An 18,108-nucleotide genomic window follows, 5' to 3' on the forward strand; every position below is an offset into this window, starting at 1 on the left:
GACGAAGAAGAAGACGAAGAAGAAGACGAAGAAGAAGATGAAGAAGAATGACGGGGGAGGGTTAAAATACACTAAAATGGGCACATTTAAGAGCATTCCAGGTAAAACGGCCTTGGCCCCCCAAAAAGGAAAGAAAAGAAGAAAAGAGAAGAAAATACAAAATCACAAACTCAAACGGTGTAAGTATTGCTCAAACCAATGTTCTAGTTGACTCGCGCACCTCTGAACAGTGTACTTGACGCCCCGCTGGTCAGCCTCGCCAACTCTTCCCCTGGCCAGTCCCGGATTTTCGCCACATAGATGGTGACTTGATGACCATCGACCGAGTCTTCTCCCAGCCGGTTAGCATTGTCAATTTTCTCTAGTCGATCCCGCGTTTTCGCCTCCCAAATGGCCGCTTGACGATTATCGGTTCTTCACTCTTCCCTCGAATACATGGCAACCTATGTCTAGAAATTGCTTTCAGAAAGATATTCGGGTCCAGCTTCTGCAGAGGTATCATGGACAGGCGTTGCGTCCGACGGGGTATATTTCCCTCTCGCAAAGTTCCGACTCTCGTTGGCCCTTTAACCCGCCAGGATGATGTCCCCCAATCAGTCCTGGTGCATTTCCACCTCCTGAGCACTCCTGGCGCACCATTTTGCGCCTTACCTCAGCCTGCTCGTTTTCAAGCACTCGAAGCGGTCAATGCACATGGCCACCCTCGAATTGGATATCCGACCTGCCAACGTGACTATTTCTTCCCCCAGGTGCCGGCGAATTCGGTGGAGCTTCGCATTTCAACCTGAGCAGTACAGCTTCGCTGCCTTCTTGATATCTACGAATCAACGAGAACCTCTTACCACCATTTAACACACCCCGTTAAGCAACGTTGAATGGGCGCAGCAACTTCTTCGACACAGCAATTTTCAAGCGAAGAGACGCTTCTGGTGCGCTATGTGAGATAAGTTGTACCGATCTTGTCTGTTGAACCAAAATGCTTCTAGGTGGAGAGGACAGTCTCGTTCTATTAGTCCCGTGTGTAGCCGGTGTATGCTATTGGAACATTTGATGCCCGCTTTAGTTCTCGAGATCGACCAAGTAGCATTGGAGCCTTGAGATTTTGGACAAGTACGGACACCGCGGACGAGGCCAATTGAAAACTAAGTGACTGTGGAACACAGAATACACGCTGCGTACAATGTAGCCAAAGAGGTCTCGATAACGACGAAGTGGCCGCTATATAAAAAAGGAGCTAACAGCACAAAGAGAGGGTAGAGCACTTCTATTTTGAAAATAAACAGAATGCTCATTGACAAAACGAAGGCCACCTCTTTTCTAATACCCAGCGAGCTAGTAGCGGGACTTCTGTTTTAGGCAAAGTCTCAATTCGGCTTTGTCGCCAGCCAAGAACGCCAAGAAGGCATTACCTAAGCAACCCTGGTGGACACGGCGAGACGGACAAAATCACATGTTCAAAGAGGCGCCAAGCAGGCGTTTGTGCCTCTGTTGCTGTGCAACAGGCCTGTTTACGCAGCCGCCACTTCCGAAGTGACGACCAGTGAGATCACCGACTGTCACCAGTGCAGGTCAATACTCATTCATCCCTCCAACTTTGCAGGTACCATCTTATCCTCCTCTTCATCCTCCAGACCTCCCATACCTACCCTCTGAACCGATCTCTCCCTCTTCGAGAACCCCAAAGGCCTACAAAAGAGTCAATCGAGAAGCCTCTCAGGACCCAGTTCTGATCATTCCAATATATCTGCCCTGAGAGGGCCCCTTCTCTGAAAAAAGAACAGTCGCACACAATCGTCTGCGACTGGTGAAAGAAGCATAACACAAGACCGCTGCCCGGTCCGCAGCCCCTTGCGCTGCGTGAGGTGAGTTGGCTCTGGAGATATGCCTTCAAGAGGTTGTTCGAGGTGCTAACGAGCGGTGCTCCTGCAGTCTCGAACCATTGAAGGATCCTTTCCTGGACAACAAGTACCACGACAACCCTTCGACAAGCCACCCATTTCGAACTCATCTCGCCTAAGATGATGTCCAACCAACCTTCATCTCTTCAGCAACGACAGAGGCTACATCGGAGACAAAACTCGACACCCGTTGTAGCCTTCGAAGCCATGAAGGTCTCTGCCAGCATGCCTCAACAACCACGCCACAATCTCCATAGACGGGGCCAGTCTTTCGACCTCCAACGAAGCCCCATACGGAAGCACCAACAAGGCAGCACGGTAAGTATGACTAACCTAGGATCAATCCACGGACAACAGATTTTGCGGGAAGCGCAGCAGCAACGAATAGCAAGACCGGGCCAGCAGCAGCCAAATATGCACATGGACATCCCAATCTCTCCAGGTTGTGGTATGTTCCCGGCGACCACTTCAATGCCAGCGTCGCCGTACAACAACATGAGAATGAATGCAATCATGCAGCAGAGCTCTCCAGGCATGACCTTTGCGCATTCGCAACAATACTTCACCGACATGAACATGTCGATGCAGAATGGAGTGCCAGCGGGACTCATGGACGAGAACAGCTTACAGTATTTCCATGAGGCTCAAGCACTCCAATTTCCACCAAGTGTCGGTATCTCCTTTGACAACCGGAGAATGTCGCAACCAGATCTGCGGATCCAGACCCAGTTGCGACCTCATACACCTTCACATCAAATACAGTCTGGTGAGTTCTGTCTAGATCTGGAAGATTTCGGGAATGTATCTAATGGTCCATCAGCACAATTCCCTCTCACACCCCCCTTTAGTCAACATAATACCGCGATTCAATACTCACGTTCATTACAAGCATCACCTGCCCTCCAGTCACCCTACCCAGTGCCCATGACACGAGGCAAGTCTTTGCAAGGAATCATAGAACACGAAGAACTGAGAACCGAGTTCGGCGCGACGCCAACCAGACCTTCATTTGAAATGGCTGAAATGCCCGTACCCGAACCCCAAAGACGAGCTCAGACCCCCCCAGCAGTCCAGCAAGCAGAGTCAACGGAGGTCAAGGTCGAATCGGCCACAGGGGAGATGGATAGAGTCGAGACCCAAGTATCCAAGCTCGAAGACACATCTGTGCCGGTTCTTTCGACCAAGAAGGCACCTGCTGGCAGCGCTTCGCCAGGAAGGCCGGCCCTTTCACAGCGACGTATGTCAATCTCGAATCTCAATCTAGAGCCCGGCATTGAGGCGTCGATCGAGGAAACCAACATTACGCTTGATGACATTGCACAGTTCATCGAAGGCCCAGATCCAGCGGACAACAAATGGGTCTGCAAGTATGAGGATTGCAACAAAAAATTCGGCCGGAAGGAAAACATCAAATCACATATCCAAACCCATCTGGGTGATCGTCAGTTCCGATGTGACCACTGCAAGAAATGTTTTGTTCGGGGTCACGACCTCAAACGCCACGCCAAGATCCATACTGGGACAAAACCCTATCCCTGTCCCTGTGGAAATTCATTCGCTCGCCACGACGCATTGACCAGGCACCGCCAAAGAGGAATGTGCGCTGGGGCGTTTGCCGGTGTTGTCAGGAAGGTGATGAAACGAGGTAGACCCAGAAAGCCCCGACCAGAGCTGGACGAACGTGTTGAGAAAGCCAACCGAACCAGGCAGGGGACCACTGAGCAACCCCATGATCCTTATACGTCCTCGGCATCGAGCTGTTCCATGTCAAGCTGGGGATCCCCACCAACCGAGACGATGGACAATCTGAGCATTCGTGGCTCGTCACCTTTTGAAAGCATGGCCCAATTTGGCATGCCACAGCACAATCTCTTGAGCATGGATCAGATGACGAGCTTTCCTCCTGACACATTCTCCTTCACGCCACCACACAGCCCAGGATATTCTACGGGTAACAAGCCCAGCCCTGTCTACCGCGAGTTGACACCGGCGGAGTTAGCCGAGATTTCAGAGCTCCAACACAGTGACGGATCACAAATGCTACCCGCTCTTCCGTCCATGGACGATGGTTTGCCAATACTGGGCACTACCGTGAACGTCTCCTCAGGGCACAGTCTGCCTAGTCTTTCACACTCATGCTCATCACCCGCCGCTGACATTGTGGCTTTTGATTTCTCCGATCTGTCTACCGATCCTTCCCCAGTCACCCATTCGCCGCAGCTGCCCATCAAGATGGAGCAGCATGAAATGATTGAATTTGACAACTTTCTCGACTATGGCCGAATGGACATGGGGCTGGATCCTTCGGCGCAGGATTTCTTCACCATTTGAGACAATCATGGATCCGGAAGGAATAAAAACGTCGACAAGTTCGACAGGGCCGTGATGTCGCCGTCGATCTTTTGAACAACAACTTGCATATGTAAATGTATTCTAGTCATTTGATGAAGAACGACCTGGGACGATCGATGTATACACACCAAAGGGCTGGAAAATCTTGGGGATCGGCAACAGGGGACTGCTTCGGGATGGGTAGCGTATGTATTTTGATCATGCATGTCATGCTTTGCGATGGATCAGGGGGTTTTTATGCCAATCATTTTTTGCTGTACATTCATTCCTTTGAATGACCTTCTTTTTGGGAACGAGCGTCGGCGCCGAGAGGGTGCCCAAGGGTGCCTGCCCTGCAGGTTCAATGGGATGAGATGAGAAACTAGGGACTTTTGTTTTTTTGCTGCTTGGAACTCTCTTGCTCAGCCTCACACATGCACCTCTCTCCGCCCCCTGCCCTTCTGGCCGCGAAGGAAGGAAGGGGCCAAAAAAAACCCCCCCCGCAGAGAAGCGAAGCGAAGAAGACAATGGCAATGAGCCAAGGAAGGTCAACAAGACAAGACAAGCCAAGCCAAGCCAAGCCAAGCTGAGAAGGCAGGCAGGATTTGAAGGTGGGATGTTTTTTGGGAGAGGAAAGGATGGGAAATGGGAATGGGAGGGAGCGAAGGGACCTAGACCCCCGGCGGCGCTGAAATAAGACATTCATTCATTCATTGAACATTGACTGATTGACTGATTGACTGATTGCAATACTGGAATACTGCAATATTGCATGCACTCACTTGCAACCTCTTTTTTTTTTTTAAAAAAAAAAACCCCGTTGTGTGAGCGGAGGCACGTAGTTCTCCTAGGTGTTTCACCACCAGAACGCAACCTGGTTCTCTCGTAGTCAAGCGAAAAGCTCCAAATCTTACCAAGTCAATCAACTCACACACGATTGAGTCGTATCTTTATATTTCTAGTCCTGGGATACGTACATATGGAGTAAGAAACTTTCGTTCCTGCGTCCCTGACTGGCAGGCCTGTCGTGTTCTTTTCCAATTCCTGTTCCCCTTCCCCCGGTTTCTGCGTCTTTGAATGTTGTTTACTGGATTGGACGGATGGAGACCGAGAGAGAGAAGAGGAGTGAGTGGAAAGGTGGATGGATGGTGTGTACGTCAGGGTTTCGTGGGTTGGAGGTTGGTCTGCTGGTTTCTCTCACTGTGCAAACGCAAATCAGCAAGGGTCGCCTTGTGCTTTCGGGACCGGTCTTCTCTGCAACAACGAGCTCGCCTCCCATCGTGAATACATGAGCAGGATATTTGCTCTATGGCATTTCACGTAACTTGTGTACATGTACAGAAAACTTCGTCCGTCCGAGGCCGTGAAGGCAGGCAGGGATGGCTAATCACCTAATTAGAAAGCTCGAGAATCCAGGTGACGCGACAGGTGAAGACTCAAGTCAGCCAGCTGATTGCTCTTTTCGCCCTCTTTCGAGCTCAGCTTCCAGCGCCCCAACCACTTCGCATTGTCTTTGTGGGGCAAAGCCGTAGGTAGACTCGTTGCCGTCGACAAAACCTAGAACTGAATTCGCCGAGAAGCGTGGTGCAAAGCAGGGCGATGTCAATGCTGTGGACAGATTGCATATTGCCTTTACTTGGGCGACGGAAAATGGTTCGTTTGTGGACTCAGGGATAAGGAAGTGGTTGTGAGAGCTCAAGCGGCGGTTTGGCACTCGGAGAGGTTAGAAAGACGCAGATCGACAGTCGAACTTCCGAGAAAGAAGTGTGAAGAAGTGTGGTGAAGGGTGTGAAAGCTTTCCAAGGCACTTGCCGGCTCGTGGCCTCCATTTACGATGGTGCACTGCTCTGTCTCAACCGCAAACACTCATCCGTGCCCCAATTACGACGATTGCCTTATGCGCGTGGTGCTTGTGACGGCTCAGCTTCCCTTTGGTCTTACCTCCCAGCGTTGATGCCATGCCTTGGTGAAACCGAATCCCCAGAGCCAGCCCAGAGCCTGAGCACAGCTTCATGTGGGCATTAAAGTGCTGAACCCTCAAAGTGAGGCTTCCTGGGCGGATGGACACTTTGACAGGCTCGACACTTGACAGGTATGAGAACCCCATTTTCTAGGATTGGTTGGATGGCCACTCGATGTTGGTAGTTCGATAGGACCTTCGCAGACGAATGGCAGAGAGTGAGGCTGGAAGTCATCGAGTTAGTCCAGGTGCAGTGCCAGACAAGTACATGTTCAGTCCGAGCTCTACTAGGAACTTGAATCAGGGGTACCCTGTTTCTGACATGGTGCCAGATGTGGTACTGTGTTGTCGGAGAGTAGCAACCGGGCACACAAAGGGCACTGCGCATAGTGGCCAAGAAGACTTAGCTAGTCCGTCGGGGTTGGTGGCTTGCTATTACAGCAGTTAACCTGGGGCCCACAGGTACAGCCACACACCTACACGCGGAGATCGACTTCCCAAGCATGTTGTTCAAGAGGTCGTTTAAGTTCAAGCTCAACAAACCATTAACTTCGAGGACCAGCTGTTGTGAGCATTCACGGCCTCAATTTGAGTAGTGATTGCAGTAACCACAAAGCTCTTCCAGGTCTCAAGTCCCCCAGTACGAGTAAGTTGAGATCGGTAGGTCCACAGAGACTGATACGGTGCCACAGTTTGCCTGACAAGATAGGAAATTGAAGCTGAAGGGGGTTTGCCGTCGCAAATCCGTTACTTCCCTCAAACCTTGGAAAGGTGGTCTGACTCTGACTTCTGGATGTTAATCGTGGATAGTAGAAGTGTTCATGTCCACTCATCCCCCCCTTCCATCAATGTCGAGGTCACTCAGGAGGGTAGAAGACGTCTAGGTTAGTTGGCTGAAAGCCCCATACATTTCACGCAAACCGTGGTCGATCAAGGGACGATCAGGAGAGAGTGAGGCATTGTGACAGGGACTAGTCAGGCTGATATTATAAGGGGGCAGAACTCAGACATCCACAAATCTGAGTTGGGCGGGAAGTTAGCATTGTCGTCGGCAATTTGTCCGAGGTGACACGCCGGAGACGCAGGGTGCGGGTAGGAGCGGGTAGATTCGCACCTCGGGTGCAACAAGCTCATGCAGAGTGTCACACTCATATCTCCAGAACGTAGGTATCGGTTATGATGGCGGAAGTGATCGCCGTAATCGCCAAAGATGTTTTGGAGGGGGAATTCCCTGCTGGGGGAATATGCACGGGCGTTGTCGACCTTGAATGGAGGATGACTGTCGGGCAGCCGAAGGGCGAGACTGTTCGAAGATAAGATCACCCTCCCTACGAACTTCGACGCGACAATTCGGCAGTTGGTTAGATCGATAATGTGCGATATCAAGTCTGTGTCCTTCAACCGAATTTGGGCCAACGATAGAAGCTCCTAGACTAAGCTTGTTCTCAATTCGGTGGGGATCGGCCAGAAAGGGAGCCTTGCAGTTCTTGATTGGACCGGTGTTCAGACTTCCCTGGGTTGATCTGTGGTCATGGCAGACGGCCAGTGGCTTCAGGGAGCGTTGTCGCAGCGACAGGATTGGACACCCCGCAGAGGGAGCGCGATTACTCGGGCCCAATTCCCACGTACCGAGTTTCAGGGCACAAACCAGTTGGTGGCGCGCCAGAAATGACGTACCATGGCACTTTGTTTCCCCGTGAACAGGTTTCGTGTGTTGGGTCTTGGTGATTGATTGGGCCAGTTCTCAGACAGCAGCTGCCATCACTTGATGGGTGTACGTTTTAAGATGAAAATTGACGGTCTGATCGAGCAGACCAACAGCTTGGAGCTGGGAGCAGTTGAAAACCTCGGGGGCCTTCTGACAACGGTAAGTCAGAAATGCTACCAATCAAGCTTGGCTGGCCCCAATATTCAGCGGATTGAGTGGTGTTAGGAATGCTTGCAGGCAATAATAATAATATCCACTTGGATTAAAAGGATGCATTTTGCATCGCTTCGGCGATTCGTGAGAGGCTCGAGAAAGGGTGCATTTTCTGAAAAGCCTCAAGGGCTATTGGGCCTGGCGTGCACCGGTCAGATGAATTTGTGGAAACAAAAGGTGATACGAGAAATGAAACTCCGCCACAGCACCCAGACATTCTAGGAAAGGTGGACCAGGCCGTTACCATGTTCCACGTGTGCAAAGGTGAATCGACTCTGGATTCGGAGGGCGGTTTTTGCGCCTGGAGGTCGAGGGGACGGAGCGGTGTGAGAAAAGAGCTTTGCTTGCATAGGTAGTCCCGCATAACATTGCATGGTGCAGAAAGTTGCAATGAGACTATTGCCTGTGGAAACTCTGAGCCACTGCAGAAGGGGCAGAAAGGGGGTTGACGCCGACGCCGAGGCTCAGGGCTTGAGGGCTTGAGGGCTTATGGGCTCAGTCAAGGCCGCCTCCGCTGGTGCCGCCGGCTGCTAAGTTTTGAATTGTGTGCATTGCTGATCGTTGTTCGGATCTTTCTTTCTGTGTGTCTCTAAGACAGCTGGCGGGTACTGCCTGGCCAGCACTTGGGCCCCAGAGGGAGGCATGAAAGAGTTATTGTCGATCGGATATGGTGCCACTGGCAGCGGCTCTCATTTTGTTCGCCACCAAGCCAGCACAGGCAGGCAACGCCCCTTGCGGGCCCCCCCTTCTCTTGAAAGCCCGAAGGCGTGCCCCGGGACACGTGTGCAGGAATTGGCGTGTTTCTGCAGCCTCAGCAGGTACAGATTAAGGTTGAGCGAGCGCCTCGATAGCGTGATCTGGGAGAGTAGGGACCAGAGGGAGAAGAGTGGTGGGCAATGGTGAGAGTGGTGGTGAGTCGACGAAGCGGCGCTGGAGACCGATGGGTGGCAGTTGGATCGAGAGGAGGTCAAAGTGAGGCGACGCACCTTGAAGCTGCGAAGGAAGGCGTCGGCTGTGATTGGCTGGCTGGCAGCAGGCGACAAAGACTTCATCCATTTGCTCGAATGCGAGGCGGCCATTCGGTTGCCATTAGTCCCAGCGCTGCATGAGTTGCATGACAAGCTGGATTGGAATTCTGCCTCCCAATGCGTCCCAGCAGAAAAATGCTGGGGGAACCAATCTCCGTGTTCATGTCTCTACACAACAGCTATTGGATAGGTGCTTGTTAGTATCCCCTCTTCCGAAAGCCTTATATCTTGTTCGAGGCTCTCGCCATCGACTGTATTCTCGTCTCTACCATGGCAATACATTCACAACCAATATCTAGATAGGTCCGGTGGCCTCGGTTTCGAGTTCATCCCTTTTATCGACTTCCTCTGTCCAAACCTATATACATCTTGTGTCTGTTCTGCACCACTGCAACCACCGTCTTCACACCAGAAATGCCTCAGCCAACAAGCCCACCCCGGGATTACTGGATATCGGGCTATGGCCTGTCTCGCCATATTGTGCTTCGACAATTGCAATACTTCTTAGGCCCCTCTGCCACCGTGAGGCCGTATTCATATCGTGTATGAGCGTTTCTTCCGTGGACCACAGGGCACAAGCTGACCGGGAAATTAGGGTCGAGAGGGATTCCTCATCAATGGCCCCGAGCTGACCAAGGTAAGCCTCGACCGAAGCATCAACCGGAAGCAAGCCTCTCACGGCAGTCCACAGGAGCAAATAGAGGACCTCAAAAGGCAATCCGAGCAGTATGAGAGGCAGCAGACCATGCGCATGTCCAACAGGGCCAGCAGCGGCACCGATGACGAGGACTGCGACATCAACGAAATCGTCACCATCGGTGTCAGCCGGAGGCACAACCCCTCACACGCTTCTGCATCTCATTACAAGCGTTCTCGGTGACCATTCGTCACAATGGGCGGGAAAGCGTCTTGCTGCAAAAAGTTTTTCATCATCCGAAAAGGCCACATGACCTCTCGGTCAACCACCATTCTCGACTCTCCAAAAGCCGAAGGGCCCGCTGCTGGTCTGCTGGGTGTCACGAGGACCACAAAATGGTCCAGTCAGAGATTCCAAGTCATGCACTGGCAAGCTGCCGTGCTGATTGCCTAGATGAGCGAGCGCTCTGAATGAGAACTGGGGAATTGTGGGTGCGTATTTTCGAGCATGGAGGAATGGAAATCGGATTCGTCAGAGTCTTGCAGGTCGGTTAGCGTTTTGGGAAGCCTTGTACGGAGTATGTATATGCGGGTACGGTGGAACTAGAGATGCGTGGCAGCTCTAGGTTTTTTAGCCCTTGCGTCGCAAACATGCAAAACGCCCTAGGTTCATTGGCGCCACAGAGTCTAATGCAGAGCGTTCGATTCTCGAGCGGTACACAGCGTTGGCGATTGCTGTACCTCAAGTAGAAAACCGGGGTTGTGGTGGAGGAGGCCGTTTAGCGGTGCGACAAACAAAGCATCCTGCGTCGGGAGATGCACCTCAAGATCCTCTGTAGGTCGTGTAGGTCCAAGGTCCGACCAATACGGGCACATGGTAATGCCGCTCGCCCTTTTTAACATAGAATTTCACTTCGACCTCGGGCCAGAAGCTTTCGATGCCCTTCTCTTCATACCACGCACCGACCTCGAACTTGATGCTCCAAGCGATTCGCTCTCCGTGGCTGTACCTTTCCATAACATCCGACACACTCCTGCCGGCAGATTGCTCCCAATCTTTGACACGCCCGTCTTCATTTGTGACGGCAGCGAAGCTGACTGTAGGCTGGGCAGATGTGCTGCCGTCGGGCGAGAGAAGTGTCAATGTCGCTTTGAGGCCGGACGCAGGAGTTCCGGACAGGGTGTTGAGAACATGGCAGGTGATGGGAGAGGCCATTGTGCAGCACGGAGTATGGGGCGGGAAGATATGTTGCGACGCAGAGTCTCAGCGATGCAGACGAGATGAATAAATATGCTGCCGCTAGGTCCCAAGCTGGTCGGAGGAGGCCGACGACGTCGAGCCAAAAGAAGAAAGTAGCAGCTTGCCAAAAAAAGCCACCGCTAGCAGTGCGTCTGCTACGGCGGAGCATTGCTTATCGGAGATGAACCCGAGCAGAGCAACCTCCGCCTCAACTGGGATTTCGACACGGTATGGCCATGTAATGTCTTGTAGTGTCCCATTGTAGCCGGGGCTTGCGCTATATCTCTTGGTCGTCTTCGTCTTGTTCAAGCTCCTGATACTCTTCATCGAAGCCCAGTGGGGGAAGGTCAGCTTCCTTGTTTCGCATAACGTATCGTTTCACAAACCAGGGTAAGAACTCGGTCGTCTGATACCCCACAAATGTCCTCGTAGGAACGGAAAAGACGTCGTCCAGTTCGTCGAGGGTCTTCAAGCGAGTCTCTGGTAGGAAGAGGAAGACTAGAACCACCGCCACAATATTCAGTCCTGCGTATAAAGTAAAGGCTCCTTGAGACGTGAGAGCTGTGAGGATCCGCGGGAATGTCAAAGATAAGATGGCCGCCCAGAAGTTCGCTGTCGCCACCGCGAAACTCATGCCAATCTCACGATGTGACAGTGGGAAGACTTCTGCTGAATAGATGTTCGGAACCGGCCCCATCCCCGGCGAATACAAGGCACAGAAGACATAGATCAAGGTGGCAAGTAGTCCAAAGTGCACAGGATTGTCGGCAGAAATGTTGAAACTCAATCCCGCCGCGAGCATGGTTACTGCCATGGGTGGTAAGGTCAGAAGGAGAAGCGACCTTCTCCCCAGGGTGTCCATGGTCCATATCGCCGGGAAAGCTCCGAGAAAATTGATGAACCCGAATACGCAGGATGCCACCAAGGCACCGAAGTCGGAGAATCCTGCGTCCGAGAAGATCGTTGACGAATAAAAGGCTATGATATTGATGCCACACAGCTGCTGAGAGAGCATCACAACGTAGGATGCGGTAGTAGCTCGCCTGATGCGAGGCACACTGAACAAATCCAAAACCTTCCTGGAGAAGGAGATCTGTTCCTGGTCCATCATCTTCAATCTCGCTGTCCTCTGTAGATGCGAGGAGTACAGCTCTTTTGCTGCCAGCAGCCCGCTGTTCCGCAACCTGCAGAGCGACTGGAATGCGAGATCATATCGGTCTCCGTGTTTCAAGTACCATGCTGGCGATTCAGGACACATGTACAACATCAGCAATAGAGGTATGATTGGGATGAAAGGACCCGCCAGTTGGAGTCTCCAGGAGTCGTCGCCATACTAGTGGGTGAAATCAGCCTCTCTCTGTTATCCATTGAGCACCAGAAGCATGGAACATACGCTGTAAACTGCAGCATTGGCGACGAACCCCAAGAATATTCCAAAAGCCGTCCACATCTGCCAGGACACGGCCAAACCGCCGCGGATCCCCTTCGTAGGTGTTAGTCTACAACGACGACGGGAGAGGCTAGGGACCAGTGGGCGCCGCCTCAAGGTTTATGTATCCTTCAGAGACTGGGGGAAACTCACAGTGGGGGCACATTCAGCGGCATACACAGAGACGGTGCTAGCATTAATCCCCAAGCCACCACCCAGGATGAAGCGGAAAATCAACAACTGCGGCCAAGTCTTGCTCAGAGACGACCCAAGGTTGGCAAGGAAGCAGAGAATGCTTCCTACAAAGACCGCACCACGACGGCCAAGCCAGTTGTTGACCGGATCCGAGAGCCAGGCACCTCTGTGAGCATTAGAAGGCAGGAAGTCAATCAGATGACCACGACAGGCAAACTCACAGGACTCCTGTGCTGAGATAGATGCCGCTGTTGATCAAGCCAACAATTAACGTGTCATGTTTACTATTCGAGCCGACACCAAACGCCTTTGGGAAATCCAGGTTGGCACCATTCATGCCCGTCTGTGCCCAGCCCTGTTCTATGGCACCGACTGAACACACCAAGATGGTGAAATACAGCATCTTTGGTTGCCGCCATTTTCGCTCCGTCTCATCGCGCAAAGCTTTTAGCTCTGACGTGGAGAGCGGGATCTCGTCTAAAGTGGTTTGGCCTTGGAGTACGACGGCGGCTTTGTGGAAGCTATCCAGATGCCGTGCGAGTCCATGGGATTGAGCAAAGAGCCGCACATTCTCAAAGGTGTCATCCCTAGGAAATTGAAGTTGGCTGGACTCGCGCCGTGAAGACTGCGCGCTGGTGCCGGGACCAGCCTCTTCCCGATGGTTTGCATGGCCTTTGAACATTTCGAATCATTCGGCTCAACTCTTGTGGGTCGATGGAGCGACTGACGGACTGATAGACTGGTGGATTGACTGAATCATTCGCTCGTCCCCGGATCGATGAGCTTACTCGGGAGGGGGGCCGATGCACGCTTCAGGCAGCTCTAGCAGCTCCTCAGGGTCAGAGACGGAAGACTTTCTAAGACAGAACGTTCAAGGCTGACTGCAGACTTTGACTGGTGCGTGAGACTGCGATCAACACGAGCGAAGATGCTCAAGATGGTCGGTCAATGTACGATGCGTTGCATCAGGCTACACGAATACGAACACTAAGGTACCTAGTACTAATATGCTTCACCGTAGGAACCCTAAACTGTCGAAATTGCCTAAATTTGGGAGGCGTATTGGCGTGGCGTTCTGGGCACCGATTGAGCACCGAATTGCGCGTTCCTGCAGATGCGAGTAAGATGCGCACTGGTAATACTTCCGGTGTATTTGCTTACCACGCTTTCCCACTTTCATCGTGGCAACAAGCTACTAATATATCTCCGCTCGATTCTTCTGCTTCAACATTCGGATTGTATGGGTCAATTTCTCTGTGGCGCGCATGATAGGTCCAACCAGCTGATGGCTACATCCTATCAACCTGGAAACATCATATGGATGTCATCAAACAAGGCGGTGGCTATATTGCTCTCCCCCGCGCCGAGAACGGGAAGCCTGAAAAGTGACAAAGAAAGGGCTCCCAAGTTGTGCTGACATGGTCTATCTCGGGCGTATCCACGATAGCCTAGAATGTCACCTTGCGCCCAATAAACAGCATGGTCCGTCACGCGGGTGTCAGATTGCGGCCTCCAAAGGCAAAAGGATCAAGATAAGGGACCTATGTATACCACGCTGCGTTGCATTCATTTTGAGCTAGGCGTCCATACAGATTCAGATTCACTTCGTGTAGGTACGACGTTGAGGTAAGCTGATTTTAACTCAGGGCTGGAGCATAATTCTTCTCCTGTGGCCAACATCCAACTCTATATGTAGAGTCGGATTCTCTCCTCAGTTGGCACTTTCTCTCACAGTTCAGACCATCATCTCCTCGATCGTCCCCCGTTTCTCCCATACTAAGAGAAAGTCGTGTCTTCAAGATGACGAATCTATCAGCCGCAACCGCTACCAACCCGACAAACCTCCCTCGTCGCTATGAAATTCGGAGACTGACAGAAGAGCATCTCCCGATGGCCGCGGCAGTTGTGCTCCACTCGAATATGTTCTATTCCCCAGTTTGGCCAGTGTGTTACCCGGAAGAGAAGACGGCACGGATCTACCAGGGCTACAAGGCCGCTGACTACCTGGTCCGGCATCAAATCAACTCGGGCCACAGTTTCGGTGTCTTCGATTTAGAGTATCAGTTCAAGCGTGAGGAGTCGAAGCCGAACGGGAAGCTTTACTGGGACATGAAGGACACGACCCTGGACAAAGATCAGCTCCAGGACCAGATGGACTTTCCGCTCGTCAGTGTTGCTTTGGCATATGACGCGTTCAACGAATTGGATATGGAGAAAATAGGGCCCTTGGTCGAGTGCCTCCCCCTATTTGGAACAATCTACCATGTGCTCGGGTCATCCGATCCTCGCGACGAGGCGAGCTGGAAGCCCACGGCCGAGAAACAGGTCCTGATGCGCAACGCGACCAGCACCCGACACGACGCCGAAGGCAAGGGGATCATGAAGGCGCTGGCTCAATTCCTGATGCGCTATGCGGCCGAGCAGGGGTTCCGCGCCATCCAAATCGAATGTCTCGCCGACGCCGTCAACAAAGTGTGGTCTCAGCCTCCGCCGCCGTTCAAAAGCACCATCGTTTGCGAGTTCAACACGGGTGACTACGAGGAAGATGTCGAGGTCGACGGCACCACGAAGAAGATCAAACCTTTTGGAGAGGCCAAGCAAAGAGCGACCAAGATCTATTGCGAGTTGAAACCCACGACCCAGAACGGGCATGCACATACCCCAGCTGCGGTTCCGGCGGTCGGAGCCCTAGGCTGAGGAGTTGGAAAACAGCATTGAGCTCGAAGTGGTGGGAAGGATGAATGTAGCTGGAACTCGCTAGGGGTTAATACGCCGTCGCAGATGGGCAGCTGTTGAACGAACTTCCACTTTATCGATGGGTATAGATACCGATTTCCCTAGAAGCGTTCAATCTGAATCTGTTGCATAGTTTTTACAAGTTGCTCTTTTCCACCCTCACTCAGTAAAGACGTTCCCTGCTTCAACGACCCCAAAACATCTCACGGTATGATCCCACACTTTCTTCCTCATTTCCTCCTTGTTTATCTTCTCGTACGCTTTTGCGTTGAGGTTGTTCTCGCCGTTCCAAGTGAGAGAGTAGACTCCGCTGCCCGGCGTCCCTTCAGTCCCAACGACGGCCCCCCGGTCCCGACCACGACCACGTTGGGAACTGTCGGCCGGTCGCGGCGGATAGCGATCTGACGCGAGGGACAGCATCCTCTCTCCACACTCGGCCGGCGGCACGGTCAGGAGCCGCCCGAAGAGGGGCAAGAGAAACCAGTGAAACAGTATCCTGAACCATTTTGGTAGCTCTGGGCTGTGGTAGCCCGGTCCCACGACCACGCCCGGGAAGATGTGGATCAGGGCGAGCTTGCCCGGGTGCTGTTGGGCCAAGGTCTCCATGAACAGGACGTGCATGTAGCACATGTGCGATCTGGCTTGGTTGTAAGCGTATCGCTTCAGATCGCGAAGTGACAGGTCTTCCGGATATAATTTCCCTTCAATCCCTGCTGCATAGACCGAGACGACCGTTGCGGGAAGACGAGAATTGAGAAGCAATGGGAGCAGCTTGGTGATTATCCTCATGCGGGAGTAGTACATGAGCGACATCGTCACGTCAATTCCCTCTTTCGTATCTGTGCGGTCATCAGAAGTGCAGCTATATCCTTTGGCATTGCGGATATTACCTTTCCGTGGAAGATAGATCATCCCACCTTGAGACACCATGAGATAGTCGATCCTCGGCTCCTGACTTTCCTTTTCCTCCAGCTGAATGATCTCTGCGCAAAGCCGGTCGACATCCCGGATCAAAGAAAGGTCTTCAGCCTTGATGAACTTGAACTGACCCTGCGGGTAGATGCCGCGACAGTCGGCGAGAATGGCTTCCGCTGCTTTTGTGTTTCTCCCGACAATGTATGCCCGGAGCCCTTTGCCTCCGTTTGCCTCAGCAGCGGCTAATGCGTGAAGTGTAAATTGCCCTATACCACCGGTTCCACCAAAGAAAACGGCCACCAAAGGCTGACGCTGGACCAAGGACACTTCCAAGCTGCGGACGACATCCAACGTGACCATGATGAGAAGAGCGAATAACTCAGGACTCTAAACCGACAAAAAAAGGTATGATGAGCAAAAAGCTGGCAAGTCGGTGCTCGGACTCACTATAAATGCTTCTCAGACATCATGTCATGTGGGTTTCCGGGAACCTTTGGTTCAAACAAGTGAGGTCTAGTCAGTCCTGTTTGCCAATAGGTGCGCAGGGAGCGGAAAGGCACTAACTTCGATTCGTATTTTATACGGAGGATTGGACGGCTATGTTGCAAGTCGTAACCGCCTTCGGACTAGTTCACGAGCGGATTCGGTCGAACGAAAAACCTAATTAATGCTTATTACCATTGCCAGTATCCCGGTTGTCGCAAAGCCGCCTCCGACCCTCCGACCGCAATCTAACAGAGAGACCCTCAGAAGGCATCGAGCGACCGGATATATCAGACACGGAACCAAGTTTATAAGGCGTTCTAGGACTTGGCCGAAGCGTGAGGGCCCTCTTCAAGACAGCCTTGTCATATTCGCGCGTGGTACTAACTGCTGTGCTCCATCGGACTCGTATATTAGTCCTGGCGTCAACCTAGTATCACGTTATCTCAGTCTGGAGAGTAGGGTCATTGGAATTGTTCGGAGTGCAAGGATAATCGAACAAAGATCTTGTTTTCGTCCTCCGTCACAGGGCTGTGGTTGTGGAATGTGTAATTGAGGATGTGGTCGCTCGCTGCTCGATTTCAAAATGCCTGCCGGATCTTTCCACGTGACTAATAGGGAAATAGAATGGTCAAAGCAGGTTTCCCCAATGCGCTCTCGCAGCATAGTGCTGACCTCCGTACATGTCTCGAGGTGAGGCCTCAGCGAGAATGTTGGAGCGATTCATAGTGAACGAATGTCGACGAATTCGTTGGGTACTGATATGCTTGTGGAAAAGGCTGTCCTTGTCTGCTGATACCGGACCAGCACTACGCCTTCCTTTGGCGATTTGGGGACTGGGACGTAATTGGTTGTGGTGAAGAGTTTAAGGACGAGATCCGGCTTGCACAAGTGGTGCGGTAAGAGCAACAAGCCGATTAGGACTAGGAACACTCCCTTCGCAACAAGTTTTGCCTCGCCTGCCTCAAGTAACGTACCTCCAAGGCACGTCTCAGTGGGCAGGTACCTTCTAGCACTCGTCGCCTAACTAGTCGGCAGGGGTTATATCGATGAGAGATAGTCCTTCTTTGGTCGGATTCAATCGTCTATACAGCAGACATGCTTCCGGACTGTGCGGCCAAAAAGCGACAGAGAGCTCGTCTCTCGTGCGACACGTTGATGGAATTCTGATCCCCCGATACAGTGAATAGTGAACGAGGACGTCAGTGACGGCTCCTCAACGCACGGATCCAGCAAGCATCGCTCGACCTTAGGCCTTCCGAGACTCGTAGAGTAATGCCTTTGCTCCTTCTGCCTCCGCCAAGGCTATGAGGCTCGCTCGAAAAGAGGGAATTGA

General features: G+C 52.2%; 6 protein-coding genes across 6 annotated transcripts; 3 read left to right on the plus strand and 3 right to left on the minus strand.

The window, feature by feature from the left end:
• Nucleotides 1–2,123: 2,123 nt before the first annotated feature.
• Nucleotides 2,124–4,229, plus strand: A1O5_03439 (regulatory protein SWI5; the record flags this gene model as incomplete). Its single annotated transcript, XM_007744050.1, has 1 exon — nucleotides 2,124–4,229. The coding sequence occupies one exon, from the start codon at nucleotides 2,124–2,126 to the stop codon at nucleotides 4,227–4,229; it is 2,106 nt and encodes a 701-aa protein (XP_007742240.1).
• A 5,323-nt stretch (nucleotides 4,230–9,552) lies between these two features.
• Nucleotides 9,553–10,018, plus strand: A1O5_03440 (uncharacterized protein; the record flags this gene model as incomplete). The annotated part of the gene is made up of 3 exons (XM_007744051.1): nucleotides 9,553–9,681; nucleotides 9,734–9,775; nucleotides 9,830–10,018. 3 exons carry the CDS (start codon nucleotides 9,553–9,555, stop codon nucleotides 10,016–10,018), a joined length of 360 nt encoding a protein of 119 aa, XP_007742241.1.
• A 579-nt stretch (nucleotides 10,019–10,597) lies between these two features.
• Nucleotides 10,598–10,990, minus strand: A1O5_03441 (hydroxyisourate hydrolase; the record flags this gene model as incomplete). Its single annotated transcript, XM_007744052.1, has 1 exon — nucleotides 10,598–10,990. One exon carries the CDS (start codon nucleotides 10,988–10,990, stop codon nucleotides 10,598–10,600), a length of 393 nt encoding a protein of 130 aa, XP_007742242.1.
• Nucleotides 10,991–11,291: 301 nt separating this feature from the next.
• On the minus strand, nucleotides 11,292–13,320 carry A1O5_03442 (uncharacterized protein; the record flags this gene model as incomplete). The annotated part of the gene is made up of 4 exons (XM_007744053.1): nucleotides 11,292–12,347; nucleotides 12,408–12,497; nucleotides 12,597–12,804; nucleotides 12,860–13,320. 4 exons carry the CDS (start codon nucleotides 13,318–13,320, stop codon nucleotides 11,292–11,294), a joined length of 1,815 nt encoding a protein of 604 aa, XP_007742243.1.
• Nucleotides 13,321–14,438: 1,118 nt separating this feature from the next.
• Nucleotides 14,439–15,335, plus strand: A1O5_03443 (uncharacterized protein; the record flags this gene model as incomplete). The annotated part of the gene is made up of 1 exon (XM_007744054.1): nucleotides 14,439–15,335. The coding sequence occupies one exon, from the start codon at nucleotides 14,439–14,441 to the stop codon at nucleotides 15,333–15,335; it is 897 nt and encodes a 298-aa protein (XP_007742244.1).
• A 198-nt stretch (nucleotides 15,336–15,533) lies between these two features.
• On the minus strand, nucleotides 15,534–16,649 carry A1O5_03444 (uncharacterized protein; the record flags this gene model as incomplete). Its single annotated transcript, XM_007744055.1, has 2 exons — nucleotides 15,534–16,213; nucleotides 16,265–16,649. 2 exons carry the CDS (start codon nucleotides 16,647–16,649, stop codon nucleotides 15,534–15,536), a joined length of 1,065 nt encoding a protein of 354 aa, XP_007742245.1.
• Between the last annotated feature and the right edge of the window lie 1,459 nt (nucleotides 16,650–18,108).

Source organism: Cladophialophora psammophila, assembly GCF_000585535.1.
Source record: "Cladophialophora psammophila CBS 110553 chromosome Unknown aczJe-supercont1.4, whole genome shotgun sequence".
Lineage (NCBI taxonomy): Eukaryota > Fungi > Ascomycota > Eurotiomycetes > Chaetothyriales > Herpotrichiellaceae > Cladophialophora > Cladophialophora psammophila.